We start from the raw sequence: 19,240 nt of genomic DNA, 5'->3' as shown, positions 1-19,240 counted from the left end.
TTTATGTTCTCTGATGTCCTTGGGGGACATCTGATTTTGGTACAAGGTGGGTTCAGTTGACTGGGTTCCCATCTGGAAGATTTTAAGGGGTCAAGGCTCAGCTTAGCACTCCTGGTCTGCATGCTCTAACTCTGCAGGACTGGTATCAGGCCCCCACCTTTGTTCTCTCACCCCTCAAGGCTAGGAACCTGCTGCACTGGAGGGACTGAAGTATTCTCAGTCTGCTGGCCACAAAACTCCGATGAGTGGTGCAGGCCAAAGCACTTCATCAGGGTAGTGGCAGCAGGATCCATGCTCATTCACATGTGCCAGCAGCCAGGGCAGTGCAGTGGGTTGTACGTGCATCAGCTGGGGTAGGGTACCTCTGAGAGTAGGGCTGCAGGGTTCCTGCATGCAGTTGCCCTGGTGGTGGGATGCAGGCAGGGACAGAAGTGCCAGTGACAGTGTTCACACTGATGATGGCAGTCATGGGGGCACGAGGCTACCAGTCTTTGTGCATGAGTCTGCACAGGCAGCAGTGGTAGTGTAGGGGTGGGTAGAGTTGCCAGCATCCATGCATGCATTCACACCGACAGTTGTGCTGGCACTGGGAAGGCAGGGAAGGTTGTCTGTGTGTTGGTTTGCAGCAGCCACAGTGGCAGCACGGAGGTGGGGGCAGAGTTGCTGGTGTCTGTGCATGCATTTGTGCCAGTGATGCTGTTGGGGGGGGGGGCCGTGGGGCCATGCACACATTCACACTGGTGGCAGTGTCAGCAGGAGTGGGGGTGGGGTTGCTGGTGTCCATGCACTCTTTCACACCAGAAATGGCAGCACCAGGGGGAGGCAGGACCACACGTTGCACTTATGCCAGCAGCAGCAGTGGGATATGTGCACACACGAGCCATTGGAGGAGAAGAGGCAAGGTCCACCCACACGTGTGCACTGGCAAAGTGGTGGTGGGGTGGCCATGGACAAGTGCATGCTGGCAAGGTGGTGCGGGGGAGGCTGTGGTCAGGGGAGGCTGCAGGTGGGCTGATGCATGTCAGTCGGGGTTGCTCTGCTGGAGCTCTCCAGTGGTCAAGTGCCATCAGCCAGCAAAGCAGCTATGATATGGTCCCCGAGGAAGCACCCTGGTTGGGCATCTGAGGCTAAAACTCCAGCTAGCGTGGCCAGGATGGAGCCTCAGGAGAGGCCAGCAGACAGGGGACCACTCAGATTGGACTGGTCCCATCTCATGGGTAAGACCCTTCTCCTCTGTCTAGGTCTCATGGTCACCCTATGGCCAAAGTCTCCTAGAGGAGCACGGCAAGGCTTGGGGGATTTGTGTCCCTGGCCATGCTCGACTGCAGACATTTCTGCACCAAACCCTCTGGGCTCTGCCCAGGATGTACCTCTATTCCTACTACCTCTCTAAGAAGCTCTTCCTGCCAGCTCAATTGTCTGTGAGGGTTGTGGGGTTTCCTGCTGCCTGGATTCCAAAGGTCCACGGCAGGGGCAGGCTGCCTGTTCAACCCCTTCCCCAGGAGTTCCCAGGGGGTCAAGAACGAGCGTGGGTGCTTTGTAGCCCTGTGCAGGGTGTGCAGCTTCCTGACCCTTCAGCCGAGCATCTGCGTTCTCCCTGTGTCCACTCTTAATGTAGGGTTTTCTAGATATGGAATCATATCGTCAGCAAAGAGAAAGAGTTCAACTTTTTTTCCTTTTGGGATGTGTTTCTCTTGCCTGAGTCCTCTGGCTAGGACCTCCAACTTCTATTTCTTAAATATGATTGCTGCATACTAAAATGGTTTAAAAAAATTTGGCTGCTAAGTGTGAAAGTGTTAAATAGCAACTGTCATGAAACTAACAAAATTTAACAAAATTAAGGTGTTTCCAATATTAAAAAAAATTTTTTCTATTTTTTTTAGTTTTTGGTTTGTGAGAGGACAAGTAACTTTTGATCTGATTCAGAACATGTCTTTGAAAGAAGAACTGTTTTGGAACATAACATAAAAATGTATCTCTCCATCTTATAAAAATTTAGTCTTTTTTGCCTAATAACTGACATTTAAGTTTTTTATTTTAGTTGCTGACTCAACACTTTATGCTTAAGTTAAAGGTGACCGTATGTTTTTAAATTTATTAAAGGAGATTTCAATTAGCTATTGGAGAAGCCAATATTAAATTTAAAGCCATTGGAGAAGCCAATATTAAATTTAAGACTTTACTGAAATACTCAGGGACAATATCTAAGCTCAATGCAAAATCTTCAGCTGGCTTGTAAATTACTATTTATAACAAAAAAGTGCTACAATACAGTTAATAGCACTATATTTTATAAACAATGTTTGTACTATCATATCATTTAACTCAATATCTGCTCACTATTATACTTAAGCATGATTATAACACATATAAACATGTGAGTTTTCCAGCATTAAGCAAAGCGCGATCAGAAATAATAAAAAATTCCTATACGTTCACCTTCAGTAGATTCATATCATTTTCTTGTCATCATCAAAAGCAAAGTTAAGTGTTTTCAAGATGCTGGATTATTACTATAATCTAAAAGAAACTCTATTCTTGTGCCATCTTCCCTTTTTACATAATTTTAGTTGTGTTGGAATAAATATTCAAAAAAAAAAAAAAAAAAAACCAAACAGAAAACGTAAAGCAAAATAATAAAAATTCTTTTCTAAAACACACTGAGGAAAATGCAACATTCCTCTCAGGAACAGGGCCTTCCAGAACAAAGATTATTGAGGACCCTGTACCCCTAGGGAAAACTACTGGAGTCTCAATGGGCTTGAGGATGGGCAGGCACCACCAGGGAAGTGGGGAGGCCTGCAGAACTTGACTAATGACCATCCTCATGTGTGGATTCTGATTAGTTGCACCCACCACCCCCAAATTAGAGTTACTGCTTTAAAATGGTCCTCCCAGAATGAAACAGAAAAAGTTCTGCCAGCTGCCATACACAAATAATAATAATAATAAAACACATATGTATAATCCTCCTTTGGCAGTAAAATAGCCAGGACTTGAATCAACAAGATCTGGAGGTTGTAATAACACCAAGAGAGAGCACACAGAACTGAGTTCTGGGTAAGGGTGGAGCTCTGCTGTCAGGCTGCCTGGACATGAGTCGCAGTTCAGTCAGTGCTTGGCTGGGCCAGTTAAATTACTTAATCTTTCTGTGCACTGATATCCTCCGGCACAAAATGAGGATAATAAGAGCACCTACTGCATGTCATCAGGATGAAAAGAGAGGAGCACAGAGGGCCCTTCGAGCTATGTATGGCTCACAGTAAATGTTAACTCCTGTGATTTTTTTTTTTTTTTTTTTTTTTTTTTTTTGAGATGGAGTCTCGCTCTATCGCCCAGGCTGTAGTGCAATGGCACAATCTCGGCTCACTGCAACCTCTGCCTCCCAGGTTCAAGCGATCTCCTGCCTCAGCCTCCTGAGTAGCTGGAATTAGAGGTGCGTGCCACCATGACTCGCTAATTTTTGTATTTTTAGTAGAGATGGGGTTTCACCATGTTGGTCAGGCTGGTCTTGAACACCTGACTACGTACGTGATGTGCCCTCCTCGGCCTCCCAAAGTGCTGGGATTACAAGTGTGAGACACCACACCCGGCCAACTCCTATGATTATTATGATGTCTGTACTGTTCAGTAACTCTGCAATTGGGGCAAATCTCTTCAGTTATGGGTACAAGTCGCCTCATCTGTAAAATGGGCAACAGTTATCTTTTATGACATTGAGTTGGTGGGAGATGGAAGCAGGATTGGGCCACTGAATCTCCTGAGGCCCATTTGAGTTCTGAGACATAGTTATTTAGCAGAAAAATTTTGCAATCAATACTGAGGAAACCCTGCCACAGAGCATGCTGGAGAGGGCACATGGTGTGCCATCATCGGGACAAATGACTCGCAAATAAGCATTAAGGTTCCAAATGTCATTAAATTCCAAATGTGGCCTGAAGTTGTTTAGGATGAGACCAATGCTTTCCTTGTCATTAACACTTCCATTTGTTTCCAGTCCTGAATTAAAGGTGTATATTAATTTATATAGCTCCAGATCTACTGTGAAGGTTTAGAAACCATTTTGGAAAAATGAAAGATAAGAGAGAAGATAGGCAGTATAAACAATACTATTGTCAACTGTCTGAGGTGGATGGCTTCCCACTCACTTCTCATTAGGCATCTAATCTAATTTTTTAAATGCTACTCCACCTATGTTTAAATACATTTCTCTTAGTTTTTGGTATAACCAAAATCTCTCAGGGAAACCAGCCTAACTCCTAAGACCTGCTTCTTTGGGTTAAATGCCAGGGGCCTGAACATACCAGCTTCAAGTGTGGTGAAGTTCTGACCACTCCATTCACTCCATTTCCAGAAGTGGCTGGCATCAGCACAGCGTACTCGGGCCATATACTCTGTGGCAGGTTCCAGTTCACTTAAGAAGTACTCACCGTTCACCTTGATAGAAACATCGTACTGCTTGATCAAAAAAGAGAAGAAAGGAAAAAGGAGAAAAGAACAAGACAGAAGCATCGGTGAGTATATCCCAATTACAAAGGCGAACCAGGACACAGCAAATCCTGACCTGGAGGTCAGGATCGGTTCTTCTTTGGGGGGAAAAAAATCTCCAAGGCCCATTTCCTAACCATAAAAGTCTATGATTAATTTCATGGACCTTTTCAAACAGATGACCCACACCATTTGAACCTACACAGAAATAAGAGTTTAAAGTGATTTTATTCATCAGTGTCTCTGTTCAGGGCAAAAAGGAATTTGAAAATTAAGCAGGGTTCTTACTTGCATCATTTTTCCTTCACCATGGAGTTCAATCTGACACAAATATGTGAAATTATTCCTCATGGAGTGCACCTTCCAGGTCATGATGGCGTTTGTGGCATTTACATTTTCAAAGTTGACACTAAAAGGATTCATTAAATAAACTGTCAAAAAAAGAAAAAGAAAAAGAAACAAAGAAAAAAATTCAAGCATAGATCCAAAAAGACATTGGTAATAGTTTATTTCTTCATTTGTTCAACAAGTATTTTTTTTGTTCACTTTTGAGAACATGACAAACAAGAACTTACAGACAAGCTAGAATGAACCAACAGCCTTTCTCTCTCAAAGATTCTACTACACACATTGAACAAAATACAGAAAGAAACTACCTGAGGACTCTTAAAATTAAACACACGTAGGCAAATTGGGAAGGGGAGTCAAAACTTGGAGAAGGTGGCCCACAGGGGAGAATTGTAACAGAACTCAGAGTCTAACCAAAATAGCATTAACAATGTCAAGGATATAATCCAAAACATGTAGAATGTGCTAGGAATGCAACATCTTTAGATGACAGCGGGACTGGCCAGAACAGCCCAGGCTCTGTTCCAGTCCTCCCTAGAAACAGGATGTCCTTTAACACTTTAGTGCAGCGAGTCATGTGTTGTCAGGATATAAAATCCAGGATGGATGCTTCTGAGGTCTCTCAGCTATGGTACAAGTGAAGAACTCAGAGATAAGATTCTGTTTGCCCTGGGCAGCTCTCTGCAACCTTGTGGACCAGCAGCAATACATCCCAGGCTTGTGTTGTCCCTTGCTGCCCGTCTGATGGTAGTAAGTCCATTTCATGTAACTTGTTGTGTATGAGTGTATTCTGTCAAACTGGATTAGGACAGTTGATAACCAGTGTACAGAGAGCACCTGCTTCACAAAACTGGCACAGCAAGCAGGATTCAATTTGACAGAACAATGGCTCATTGGTGAAGTAGAAGGGGCAATACCCTATCTTATACCTAGCCCACGGCAGAGACATCAGACCAGCTAGATGTTTTATGAGGAAGAAGCAGTGATAAGAGAGACACAGGCCACATATATACCCCGAGAATGTGGGTGAGGTGGCTGCATGGATTGTGGCAGAGGAAAGAAGCATGGAAACAGGGGAGCTTAGTGCACATATGTGATTGCTCCTTCCTGGGTACTCAGATGCATCTGAAGGCATCTGAGAGGGAATTAAAAAGAGGTCCTCTGATGGTCCTTGAGACATCTGAGAGGGAACCAGCATGCACAATGCAGGCTTTCACAGAGAAGGAGACTCAAGATCCAAAGGACACACATAGACATAAGCAGTAAGCTCTCAAGCAACCTGGTTGGTGTGTTTGTTGGATAAAGGGACACTGTGGACCCAAATGGTGCAGTTGGGGTTGCAGCCAAAGTCTCTAGGTGCCTACCGAAGGCCACTGGCCTACTACTCTTGTTAAGAGAAAACAGAAAAAGAAGAAAATTCAGACTTTTCTGGGGTTCTTGGACCCTGGAGCCCACATGACAGTATTTCCTTATTCTTTTAGGTGAAAAATTAAACTGGCGACATTTGGAGGTTTTCGGAGAAACATAGTGACCCCCAAGATGCTTATCTGGTTGTGGGCAGGGCCCGTTGGGCCACTTCAGGTGCCAGTAACTATGGTTCCTACCACTCAGTGCATCACAGGCATTGGCATTTTGGCTGCTTGGGGCACAGAAAGCCACCTCCATCTGAAGGGGTATGTTCCCCCAACACAGCTAAGAATTTGAGCCATAACAGTGGGGCATATCCACTTCTGCCTGCCACCTAAGCTCCCCAAGTTCCAACGGCTTATTCAACAAAAGTAGTACTATTATACATACTGAGTGGAGAATAGGACAGTACTTGTTAATCGAGTTAACCTGCAAAAGCCACAACCATGCACAAAAGTCAACACAACCTTACACACAAAACGTACTTCTACAAGGACATCTGTCCAGCAACTGGATTATATGTTATATATGTTATAAACCACCCTCTCACAATGCAACAGCCCAGTTTGGCTGGTCACAAAAGGCTCCCCAGGGCATGGAGACTAACCATGGACTATCACAGGCTAAATGCCAAGGCCACTTAAGCTGAGCACCAAAGAAGAATCCCTGATATAGCCAAACAAAAGTGTTGCCCCTTGTGGCATCCTCTAATAAAAACGAGACCCAGCAGCTGGTAGGTCTCTTTAAGTACTGGAGACCACATATACCCAACCTGAGTGTCCTTTTGCTCTCCTTAGTCAAGGTGACCAGCAAACGCATCAATTTTAAATGAAGTCCTTTGCAACAACAGGCCTTGGAAGCCCTTCAGCAAGTTGTGGTCCAGCCACTGCTTTTAGAACCCTTAATCCCTGTTAGTTCAACACAATTACAGATGTCCAAAACCTCCATGCATGCTGACTGGAGTCTCTGGAAAGAAAAAACCACCACCGGGATGTACCAGCCTCTCACATTTTGGATACAAAAGTTGCTTGAAGCAGCCCCCAGATATACCCCTTTTAAACAGCAACTCCTTGCTTGCTACTAGGCACCAGTCTCTGGACACTGAGCATCTTATGGCCAGAGCACCACACATGACACTACAACATGAAATGCCCATTCTTACTTGGGTTCATGCAAACTCCACCAATCAAATTAGACAGGCTCAACAGAGCTCAATTATGAAATGAAACTGGCACATTTAACATCATGTCCACCCAGGCCCCACGGGACCAGTAGGTTCCACGAACAAAGGGCTAGCTAACGAAAAGTGACCAAGTAACCTGTTGAGGATGTTTTGGCTCCTCCTATGGATTAAAAAATATGCCTACCAATGGTCTGGCATGGTTTACTAACAGTTCTGCCAAACTAAAAGCAGATGGGTTTCATTGGGCTGCCACCACCATCTGGCCAATAGATAGCCAACTTTTGACAGAGACTGGACATGGACATTCTATCCAATAGGCCAAATTACTTGCAGTGGCAATGGCCATGCCAGCCACCTTTCTCACCATATCTTGCTGTATTTTCACAGACTCATGGGCCATTGCCAATAGCCTAGCCATGTTGTCAGAAGAAAAACAACTGAGTGACTGGACTGATTAAGGAATCCCGTGTGGGACAAGACTTATGGCAAGAGCTTGCAACATAAAAGCTGTCAGAATCAAAATGGGGTCATTTATGATAAAAAACAAAATCCTGAAAAATGAAGCCAGGTAAGGTCACACAGGATGGGCTCTCTTACACCAATACCTGAAAACAAAACTATCCTGAAACAACCTGTAAAAGCCACAACCATGCACAAAGGTCAACACAACCTTACACAAAAAAATACTTCTACAAGGGTATCTGCCCAGCAACAGGATTATCCAACTTTACACTGACACCACCCTTGTTATTGATCCTTGTAGTCAAAAATAATTATCTGAAAACATTATGTAATCCTTCTCATTTTTTCTTTAAAAACCTTTGTCTCTGTTTACCTTCCTGAATATACACATAGTCTTCTATGGCACATGTATTCCCATTGCAATGTCTATTCCTGAATAAATATCATTTTCTTTTAGAGTCTCCCTCTCTGTCATTTAGATTGGCATACTGGTATCTCAGAAGCAAGACTAAGATGGCTAAAGAAAAGGCTCCATCGATCGTCCCACCTGCGGGATCACCACATTTAACAATTATATGAAAAAAGCACCTTCATAAGACTGAAAAATCAAGTAGGCACTCACAGTACCTGGCTTCAACATCGTATCACTGAAAGAGGCACTGAAAAGGTGAAGAAAGATATTCTTCAATCACTGATGCCACCCCTCCCCTATTCCCTGGCAGCAGCCCTGTGTCATGGACAGAACCTCTGTGCACTTAGGACAGGGAGAGCTCAGTGATTGAGAGACTTTGCATGGAATTCAGTGCTGCCCAGTCACTGGCAAAGCAAGTAAAACTGGGTTGAACTCAGCTGATGTCCGCCTACAGAGGGAGCATTCAGATGAGCCCTAGCCAGACAGGAATCACCCATCCCAGCAGTCAGAACCCAGTGGTTCTGTCAAGGCTCACCACTGTAGGCTAAAGTGCTCTGAGGCCCTAAATAAACTAGAAAGCCAGTCTAGGCAACAAGGACTGCAACTCTTAGGTGAATCATAGTGTTGAGCCAGGCTTAGAGCAAGCAGACTTCAGGGAAAGATGACCTACTGAGACATTAGCTGGGAAGGCTTAAGGGAGTGTTTGTGCCACCCCTGCTCCAACCCCAGGCAGCACAGTTCGTGGCTCCAAAAGAAACCCTTTCCTTCCACATGAGGAGAGGAGAGGGAGGAGTAAAGAGGACTTTGTCTTGCATCTTGGATACCAGCTCATCCAAAGTAGGACAGGGTACCAGTCAGAGTCATGAGGCCCCCATTCCAGGCCCTATCTCTCAGATGACATTTCTAAAGACACACCCTGGGCCAGAAGAGAACCTGTTGCCTTGAAGGGAAGTACCCCACCCAAGCAGGACCCATAACCTGCTGACTAAAGAGCCCTTGGGCGCTGAATAACCAGGAGCAATACCCAGGTGGTACACCATGGGCCTTGGGTGAAACTCTGAGACTTGCTGGCTTCAGATGAGACCCACTATCGTGCCTACAGTGAGAGACACCCTCTGCCTAAGAAAAGTAAAAGGGATTTTGTCTTGTACCTTAGGTACCAATTGGAGACAGGGGAGTAGAGCACCAAGTGGGCTCTTGGGGTCTCTGATTCCAGGCCTTGGCTCTTGGCTGGCATTTCTGGATCTGACCTGGTGCACAGAGGAGCCCACTGCCCTAAAAGGTGAATCCCAGACCTGGCAGCATTCACCACAAGCTGACTAAAGAGTCCTTGGGCCTTAGGCCAGGCGCGGTGGCTCACGCCTATAATCCCAGCACTTTGGGAGGCCAAGGGGGTGGATCATGAGGTTGGGAGTTCAAGACCAGCCTGGCCAACATGGTGAAAGCCCGTGTCTACTACAAATACAAAAATTAGCCAGGCATGGTGGCAGGTGCCTGCAATTCCAGCTATCTGGGAGGCTGAGGCAGAGAATTGCTTGAACCTGGGAGACAGAGGTTGCAGTGAGTCGAAATCATACCACTGCACTCCAGCCTGGGCGACAGTGAGTGAGACTCCGTCTCCAAAAAAAAAAAAAAAAATTATATAAATAGAAACAAGAAAAAGTTAAAAAGTAGAGAGACAAAGTTAAAGCGTATAGTTTTTATTACTTTTCTTTTTGCCTGTTTGTTTAGTGTAAGCAGTATTATATTATCAGCTTAAAATAATGAGTTATAATGTAGTATTTGCAAGCCTCATGGTAACCTCAAATTAAAAAAAAAAAAATATGTATAATGAATATGCAACAAGGAAAAAGCAGAAAATTAAATCATACCACCAGGGAAAATCACCTGCACTAGAAAAAGACATGAAGAAAGGAAAGAAGAAAGAGAAGAACAGAAAACAACCAGAAAACAAATAAAAAAATGGCCAGAGTAAGACCTTATTTATCAATAATATTGAATGTAAATGGACTAAACTTTCCAATCAAAAGACAGAGAGTGGATGAATGGATTTAAAAACAGAAGACCCAACGATCTGTTGCCTATGAGAAACACACTTAACCTATAAAGGCACGTACAGACTGAAGATAAAGGGATAGAAAAATATATTCCATGACAATGGAAACCAAAAAGAAACAGGAGTAGCTTTACTTACGCCAGACAAAATAGATTTCAAGACAAAACCTATAAAGAGACACAAAGTAGGTCATTACGTAATGATAAAGGGGTCAATTCAGCAAGAGGATATGACAATTAGAAATATATACACAACCAACACTGGAGCAGCCAGATAGAGAAATATCAGAGCTATAGAGAATGATAGACCCTAATACAACAGCTGCAGACTTTAACACCCCATTTTCAGCATTAGACTGATCTTCCAGACAGAAAATCAACAAAGAAATATCTGATTTAATCTTCACTATAGAACAAATGGGCCTAATAGATATTTACAGAAATATTTTGTACAACGGCGAGAGAATACACATTCTTCTCCTCAGCACATTGCTCACTCTCAAGGACAGATTATATGTTAGGTCATAAAACAAGTCTCAAACAGTTTTAAAAATTGAAATAATAGCAGGCATCTTCTCTGATCACAATGGAATAAAACTAGAAATCAATAACAAGAGGAATTTTGGAAACTATAAACTACATAGAAATTAAACAATACGCTCCCAAATCAAGAAATTAAGAAGGAAACTGAAAACATTCTTGAAACAAATGATAATAGAAACACAATGCACCAAAACCCATAGGATGCAGCAAAAACAGTACCAAGAAGGAAGTTTATAGCTATAAGTGCCCACATCAAAACAGAAGAAAAACTTCAAATACACAACCTAATACAGAAGTAGAAAAGCAAGAGCAAACCAAACCTAAAGTTAGAATAAATAATAAAGATCAGAGATGAAATAAATGAGATTGAAATGAAGAAAACAAAACAAAAGACCAACAAAAGTGGTTTCTTTGAAAAGATAAACAAAATTGACAAATCATTAGCCAGACCAAGAAAAAAAAAAAAGAGAGAAGACCCAAATAAATAAAATCAGAGATAAGAAGAGAGATATCACAACTGATATTGCAGAAATTCAAAGGATCATTAGAGGCTACTATGAGCAACTATATGGCAATAAATTGGAAAATCTAGAAGAAACAGAAAAATTCCTAGACACATAAATCTAACAATATTGAACCGTGAAGAAATCCAAAACCTGAACAGATTCAATAACAAGTAACAAATTTGAACTTGTAATAAAAAGTCTCTCAGCAAAGAAAAGCCTGGGACCCAGTGGCTTTACTGCTAAACTCTACCAAACATTTAAAGAAGAACTAATACCAATTCTACTCAAACTACTCTGAAAAGCAGAGGAGGAGGGAATATGTCCAAAGTCATTCTACTAGTCCAGTATTACCTTGATACCAAAACCAGAGACAGATAAAAAGATGAAAACTACAGGCCAATATCACTGATGAATATTGATACAAAAATCCTCAACAAAATACTCCCAAACCAAATTCAACAACATGCCAAAAAGATCACTCATCATGACCAAGTAGGATGTATCTCAGGGATGCAAACATATGCAAATCAATAAATGTGTTACATCATATCAACAGAATGAAGGACAAAAACCATATGATCCATCTCTGAGCAGCCATTGAAGGGGAAGAAACTGCGGCGGGGTGTGTGTATGTGTGTGTGTGTATGTATGTGCACGCATGTGTGTATGTGTGTGCATGCACTAGTGTGTGGACAAGGAGGTGGGGGCAGCTGAGTTAGAGTCCCAACTCTTGGACTCTATTTGCTATTCTCTTCTTTCTCCCCCACACCTATCTGGTGGTAGTGGGCATTTATATTTGCGTTCCTTTTCATTCATTTCTAAATCTCTTAAAAGTTTTGGGTTGGGGGTATTGGGAAAGGCAGGAAAGGGAAAAGAAGGAGAGTAGTAGCTGAAGAGGAAGAGGAGGACATGGAGATGAAGAAGATTAGCCTGGAGTTAGGGAACAGAGCCCCAGAGGAGGTGACAGAGTTAGTCTTTGATAACTGCCTGTGTGTCAATGGGGAAATTGAAGGTCTGAAAGATACTTTTAAAGAACTAGAATTTCTGAGTATGGCTAATGTGGAACTAAGTTCACTGGCCCAGCTTCCCAGCTTAAATAAACTTCGAAAATGGGAGCTTAGTGACAACATAATTTCTGGAGGCTTGGAAGTCCTGGCAGAGAAATGTCCAAATCTTACCTACCTCAATCTGAGTGGAAACAAAATAAAAGATCTCAGTACAGTAGAAGCTCTGCAAATCTTAAGAACTGGAAAAGTCTTGACCTGTTTAACTGTGAGATCACAAACCTGGAAGATTATAAAGTATTTTTGAACTGCTGCAGCAAATCACATATTAGATGGATTTGATCAGGAGGATAATGAAGCACCGGACTCTGAAGAGGAGGATGATGAGGATGGAGATGAAGATGATGAAGAAGAAGAGGAAAATGAAGCTGGTCCACTGGAAGGATATGAGGAAGAGGAGGAGGAAGAGGAAGAGAAGGATGAAGATGAGGATGAAGATGAAGATGAAGCAGGTTCAGAGTTGGGAGAGGGAGGAGAGGAAGTGGGCCTCTAATACTTAATGAAAGAAGAAATTCAGGATGCAGAAGATGATGATGACTATGTTGAAGAAGGGGAAGAAGAGGAAGAAAAAGGTCTTTGAGGGGAGAAGAGGAAATGAGATGCTGAAGATGATGGAAAGGAAGAAGATGACTAGATCATTCTAAGACCAGATTCTCTAATGTTTCTGCGTGTGCAATAGAGTGATCATACCTTTGTTTCTTCATGTACGATAGCTATCCCTACTGAAGATAATGTGTAAATTTTTAGAGGAAAAGTGTGGTTTTACTATTTTTGCCTTATCATTCCAAATAAGAACTAATCTGTTAATGATCATATTGTATGCAGAGAAGAATTTTCATTGACTCCCATTGTGGAATTCCCTAGCAATTTATTTAGACTTAATTTTCTAAATTCAAGCTTACTGTATTAGTCATTTTTAGCCCATAATTAAAACATGATCACTTAAAAAAATATGATCATTTCAATTGATGCTAAAAAAGCATTTGATGAAATTCAATATCCCTTTCATGATAAAAGCACTAAAATAACCGGGTATAGAAGGAACATATGTCAACACAATAAAAGTCATATATGACAGACCCATAGCTAGTATCATACTGAACGGGGAAAAACTGAAATCCTATCCTCAAAGATTGGGAACAGGACAAAGATGTCCACTTTCCCCACTGTTATTTGACATAGTACTAGAAGTCTTTGCTAGAGCAATCAGACAAGATAAAGAAGGGAAGGGCATCCAAATTGGAAAGGAAGAAGTCAAATTTTCCTTGTTTACAGATGATATTATCTTATATTTGTTAAAACTTAAAGACTTCACCAATAAACTATTAGAACTGATAAACAAATTCAGTAAAGTTGCAGGATACAGAATCAATATACAAATATCAGTAGCATTCCTATATGCCAACAGCAAAATATCTGAAAAAGAAATCAAGAAAGTAATCCCATTTACAATAGCTACAAATAAAATTAAATACCTAGGAATTAACTTAACCAAAGCAGTGAAGTATCTCTACAATGAAAACTACAAAATATTGATGAAAGAAATTGAAGAAGACTCAAAAAAGGAAACATATTCTATGTTCATGGATTGGAAGAATCAATATTGTTAAAATGTCCATTCTACTCAAAGCAATCTACATAGTTACTGCAATCCATATCAAAATACCAAAGATATTCCTTACAAAAATAGAAAAAAAATCCTAAAATTTATACGGAACCACAAAAGACCTAGAATTGCCAAAGCTATCCTAAATAAAAAGAACTAAACTTCAGGAATCACATTAGCTGACTACAAATTATACTATAGAGCTATAGTAACCAAAACAGCATGATAATGGCATAAAAACAGATACATAGACCAGTAGAACAGACTAGAGAACCCCAAATAAATCCATACATCTATAGTAAACTCATTTTTTACAAAGGTGGCAAAATACATACATTGGGGAGAGGACAGTCTCTTCAATAAATAGTGCTGGGAAAACTGGATATCCATATGCAGAAAAATCAAACTAGACACCTATTTCTAGCCACATACAAAAATCAAATCAAAATGGGTTAAAGACTTAAATGTAAAACCTTAAACTATGAAACTACTACAAGAAAACATCGGGGAAACTCTCTAAGACACTGGAATAATTTATGCAAGTAAAATCCATTGAGTAATACCCAACAACCACAGGCAACCAAAGCAAAAATGGACAAATAGAATCTCATCAAGTTAAAAAGCTTCTGCACAACAAAGGAAACAATCAACCAAGTGAAGAGACAAACCACAGAATGGAAATAAATTTTTTCCAAACTACCCATCTTATAAAGGATTAAGTAACCAGAATACATAAGAAGCTCAAACAACTCTATAGGAAAAAAAAACCTAATAACTTGATTTTAAAATGGTCAAAAGATCTGAATAGACATTTCTCAAAAGGAGAAATACAATTTTCAAACAGGCATATGAAAAAATGCTCAACATCATGGGTCATCAGAGAAATACAAATCAAAACTACAATCTAGCTAGGTCTATCAATCCTGTTTATCCTTTCAAAAAACCAGTGTTTGGTTTCATTGAGCCTTTGTATGGGTTTTGGGGTCTCAGTTTCCTTCAGTTCTGCTCAATTTTAGTTATTTATTTTCTTCTCTAGCTTTGGGGTCAGTTTGTTCTTGTTTTTCTAGTTTCTCTAGGTGTGATATGAGATCGTTAATTTGAGATCTTTCTAACTTCTTGATGCAGGCATTTAGCACTATAAACTTTATTCTTTAGTGCTTTTGCTGCATCACAGAGATTTTGGGATGTTATGTCTCTGTTTTTGTTTATTTCCAAGAATTTTTTTATTTCTTCCTTCATTTTGTTGTTTACCCAAAAGTTTTGATTTTTTTGCATTTATTGAGACTTGATTTATGGCCGAGCATCTGGCTAATCTTGGAGTATGTTCTGTGTGCAGATGAGAAGAATGTATATTCTGCGGTTGGTGGGTGTTCTGTAGATGTCTATTAAGCCCAATTTGTACAGTGTTGAATGTAAGTCCAGAATTCGTTAGTTTTATCCCTCGATGATCTAATGCTGTCAGTGTGGTGTTGAAATCCCCCCACTATTTTTGTGTGGTTGTGTGGTTATTATCTAAGTCTCTTTGTAGGTCATAAAACAGGAAGTACTTGTTTTATGAATCTGGGTGCTTCCATTTGTGTACATATATATTTAGAGTCAACAGTCTTCTTACTGAATTGAGCCCTTTATCATTATGTAGTGTCTGTTTTTTTTTGTTGTTGTTGTTGTTTTGTTTTTTGTTTTTGTCTCTTTTAACTGTTGTTGGTTTAAAGTCTGTTTTACCTGATATAAGAATAGTGACCCTTACTCTTTTTGGTTTTCCATTTTTATGACAGATCTTTCTCCAACCCTTTACTTTAAGCCTATGGATGTCATTACATGTAAGATGGATCTCTTGAACATAGCAGACAGATGGGTCTTGTTTTTGTTTTTGTTTTTTTCTTTTTAATTCAACTTGCCACTGTGCCTTTTAAGTGGGGGTGTTAAGACTGTTTACATTCCAGATTAATATTTATATAGGAGGTTTTGATCCTATTGTGAAGTTGTTAGCTGGTTGACTTGTAGTTTCTATTCTGTGTTTCCTTTATAGGGTCTGTGGGATAGATACTTAAGTGTGATTTTGTGGTAACAGGTATTGTTCTTTTGTTTCCACATTTAGAACTTCCTTAAAGATTTCTTGTAAGGTTGGTCTAATGGTAACAAATTCCCTTAGCAATTGCCTATCTGAAAAAAGATTTTATTTTACCTTCATGTATGAAGCTCAATTTGGAGGACATGAAATTGTTGGTTGGAATGTCTTTTCTTCGAGAATGCTGAAAATAGACCCCCAATCTCTTCTGGCTTGAAAGGTTTCTACTGAGAAGTCTACTGTTAGCCTGATGGGGGTTTCTTTGTAAATGATCTGACCTTTTCCTCTAGCTGCATTTAATATTTTTTCTTTAGTGCTGGCCGTAAACAATCTGGTGACTATATGCCATATTGATATTCATTTTGTGTAGAATCTAGCAGGTGTTCTCTGGATTTCTTGTATCTGGGTGTCTACCTCTCTAGCAAGATTACAGAGATTTTATTCTATTATTCCCTCAAATTTGTTTCCCAGATTGATTACTTTTTCTCCTACTCTCTCAAGAATGCCAATAATTTGTATGTTTAGTGGCTTTACATAATGCCCTATTTCTTAAAGACTTTGTTCATTTTTAAAAATTATCTTTTCTTTATTTTTGTCTGACTAGGTTAGTTTGAAAAAACATTCTTCAAGCTCTGAAATTCTTTCTTCTGCTTTGTTCAGTCTATTAACAAAGCTTTAAATTGTATTTTGAAATTCCTTAAGTGAGTTTTTCAGTTCCAGTAGTTCTAATTGATTTCTTTTTGAGATGTTTATCTCTTTCTTCATTTCCTGGACTGATTTAGAAGTTTCTTCATGTTGATTTTCAACTTTGTCTTGGATCTCTTTGAGCTTCCTTACAACTGATGCCTTAAATTCATTATCTGTGATTTCTGAGTTTCCATTTTGGTTCAGGAGCCAGAGAGATCCTTTGATGTTGTTCAGCATTTCGATTTTCATGATGCCAGAATGCTTTTTCCTTCTCATCTGGAGAGGGTAAGGTCTTCTGGCTTTGCACCTATAGCCCTATAGCCATACATACTTCTGTCAGCAGGTTTCACTGTGGGCTCCATTGCGTGGACTACAGACCAGTAGATGGCACTTGCGGGTAAGTGCCAGCTGCTACACAAGCAGGTGGGTAAGTATCCTGTCTATGTTTACTGTGAAGTGTTCTGTTTTTGCAGGTGAAGGCCAGGACAGTGGAGTGCCCAGTTCCCTGGGGTTCCTGTTCTACAGACGTAGGGTGACAAATGTGGGCAGAGCTGAAGCCCCCTGGCTTGCCCACAAATACCCCAATGGTGAGCACAGGCACTAGCCCTGGCAAGGGTGACTAGGATAAGCTCCTGTAAACACACTTAGGTCTCTGCGGGGATGGGGGGTAAATGGCTTCACCAGCTCCACATCCTAGATAGGCAGGAACTTGGGCTGTTTCCCTGTCACTCCCCTGTTGCAGGACTTGTGACTCCTAGCTCAGGGGTACCTTGTAGTCTATCTGCAGTCCACAATGTGGTTGAAAGCCGTGGGAAATGTCTGTTTTGTGACTCCATGGGAGTGGTTTCACAGCATAATCTTGTTACTCAACCCAATACAGATAGCCTTATGGCTTGTCTGTTCTCGGATATGGCAGTACGACTGCTTCTTCTATGGGGGGACTCCAACTTTGGGCCCACGTGAGTAGATGTTGGTTGCAGCGGTATTGGCTAGTTGAGTCAGCCCAATCTCAGGCCCCAGGGAAAGCGGTTGGAGTGAGGTAGGTATTTCCACAGTTCCAGGCCGCTAGCCAGAGGGAATATCCCAGGCCAGTGGGGACTGGGTTTTCAGAAGGGCTCTGGGCCACAGCTGAAATGTTCAGGTAGTGGCAGGGAAGCTAGGCTGTGGGCCCTTCACTGGGGAGGGCAGCATTTCTCAGCTGAAGCAATGAAGACACATGGCTCTGGGGTGCACAACATGCTCCTACTTCCTCCCATCCAACCGATGCTGGACTTCACTTTTGGGGGCACACAAGGGTGCCACACCTTGTTTACTACCTCTGGGAGTTTTGCCTCAGAGGAACTCAGAGCCGTGACTGTCCACAGTGTTCAGGTGGGGGTGTGGCTACTGTGCTGGAGCCCAAGCCATGAGCCTTGCCTGGAGAAGGGAGGCAGGGGTAGGGGATCGTGTGATCTGCAGTCTGGGTGCTTCCTGGAGGAACACAGAGCCACACTATCCACAGTGTTCAGGCAGGGGTGCAATTGCTGTACTATAAGCCCAAACCAATGAGCCTTAGTGAGGAGCAGTGGGGCAGTCTGGCCACTCCTCAGCACCGGGACAATGGCCTCTATTGGGGTTACAGCAGCTTGCACCAGGCTGCTCAGGGATCCAAGGCCTGTGGAGCTTCATGTGGGCTTGAGTAGTACCTCTCTAAAGACTCCAGGCAGCTCTCTGTTAGTCCAGAGGCCTGGGCCAGGGGCATGTGGGTTCTCGTGTGCCCAGGATTACAAAGGTCCATGGTGTAAGTGTAGATCCCCCAAAAACTCTCACCTGTTCACCCTTTCCCCACGTTAGGGAGCCTCCCCTGGCTCCACACCAGTCCCGGTAGGAACTGCGTGGCTTTGCTCATCTCTGTTCTCCATGGGGCCTGCTGCCTCCTTTGTAAATCCTGATGTGATGTCTTAGACAATCCACTTGAAGAGCTAGTATTTACAGACCACTTTGTTTCCTCTCTGTGAGAGCAGTGCACACTAGCTGCTTCTAGTCAGTCCTCTTCAACTAGAAACAAGGCCATCTTAAGAAAGGACCTTGCATCCTTCCTGAGAGGACCTTGCATCCTTCCTGATTTCTACAAAATCAGAGTGCTGTTTGGTCTGCATACCTTATTTAATATTCTGTTTGCTCTGCACATCTGAGTTACAATTTCTGCAAGTACTCTGATCTTGGTTTCATTTTGATTTGGTTGTGTGTATCTGTAAATAAGTTGGCTCTTTTTCTCTTGCTTGCTTTTCAATGTCTTCTGAGAACAAAAATATTGTAAATGGTGGCCAGGCAATGGCCAGTTAAAATCCACTAAGGTGGCTAATCACCTTCTAAAATACTGGTCTAAACTCCTGACATTCCCTGACAGGATTTACAGGATTTATTTGGTC

At 41.8% G+C, this 19,240-nt stretch overlaps 1 protein-coding gene and 1 pseudogene across 9 annotated transcripts in view; one reads left to right on the top strand and one right to left on the bottom strand.

Moving 5' to 3' along the window:
- OSMR (oncostatin M receptor) overlaps positions 1–19,240 on the bottom strand; it is a 95,243-nt gene that overhangs the window by 27,317 nt on the left and 48,686 nt on the right. For 7 of the 9 annotated variants that reach the window (XM_010367657.2, XM_030926794.1, XM_030926795.1 and 4 more), the window contains 2 exons: positions 4,777–4,919; positions 4,305–4,458 (listed from right to left, as the gene is read on the bottom strand). In XM_010367657.2, coding sequence (XP_010365959.1) covers positions 4,305–4,458; positions 4,777–4,919 — 297 coding nt within the window. The remainder of the gene's footprint in view (positions 1–4,304; positions 4,459–4,776; positions 4,920–19,240) is intronic. The other 2 variants (XM_030926797.1, XM_010367658.2) reach the window with 1 other exon arrangement.
- Positions 12,063–13,102, top strand: LOC104665753 (annotated as a pseudogene).

The sequence above is a fragment of the Rhinopithecus roxellana genome, chromosome 3, assembly GCF_007565055.1.
Source record: "Rhinopithecus roxellana isolate Shanxi Qingling chromosome 3, ASM756505v1, whole genome shotgun sequence".
Classification (NCBI taxonomy): domain Eukaryota; kingdom Metazoa; phylum Chordata; class Mammalia; order Primates; family Cercopithecidae; genus Rhinopithecus; species Rhinopithecus roxellana.
Note: the sequence above shows the minus strand (reverse complement) of the source record. Positions and strands in the feature narration are given on the sequence as shown.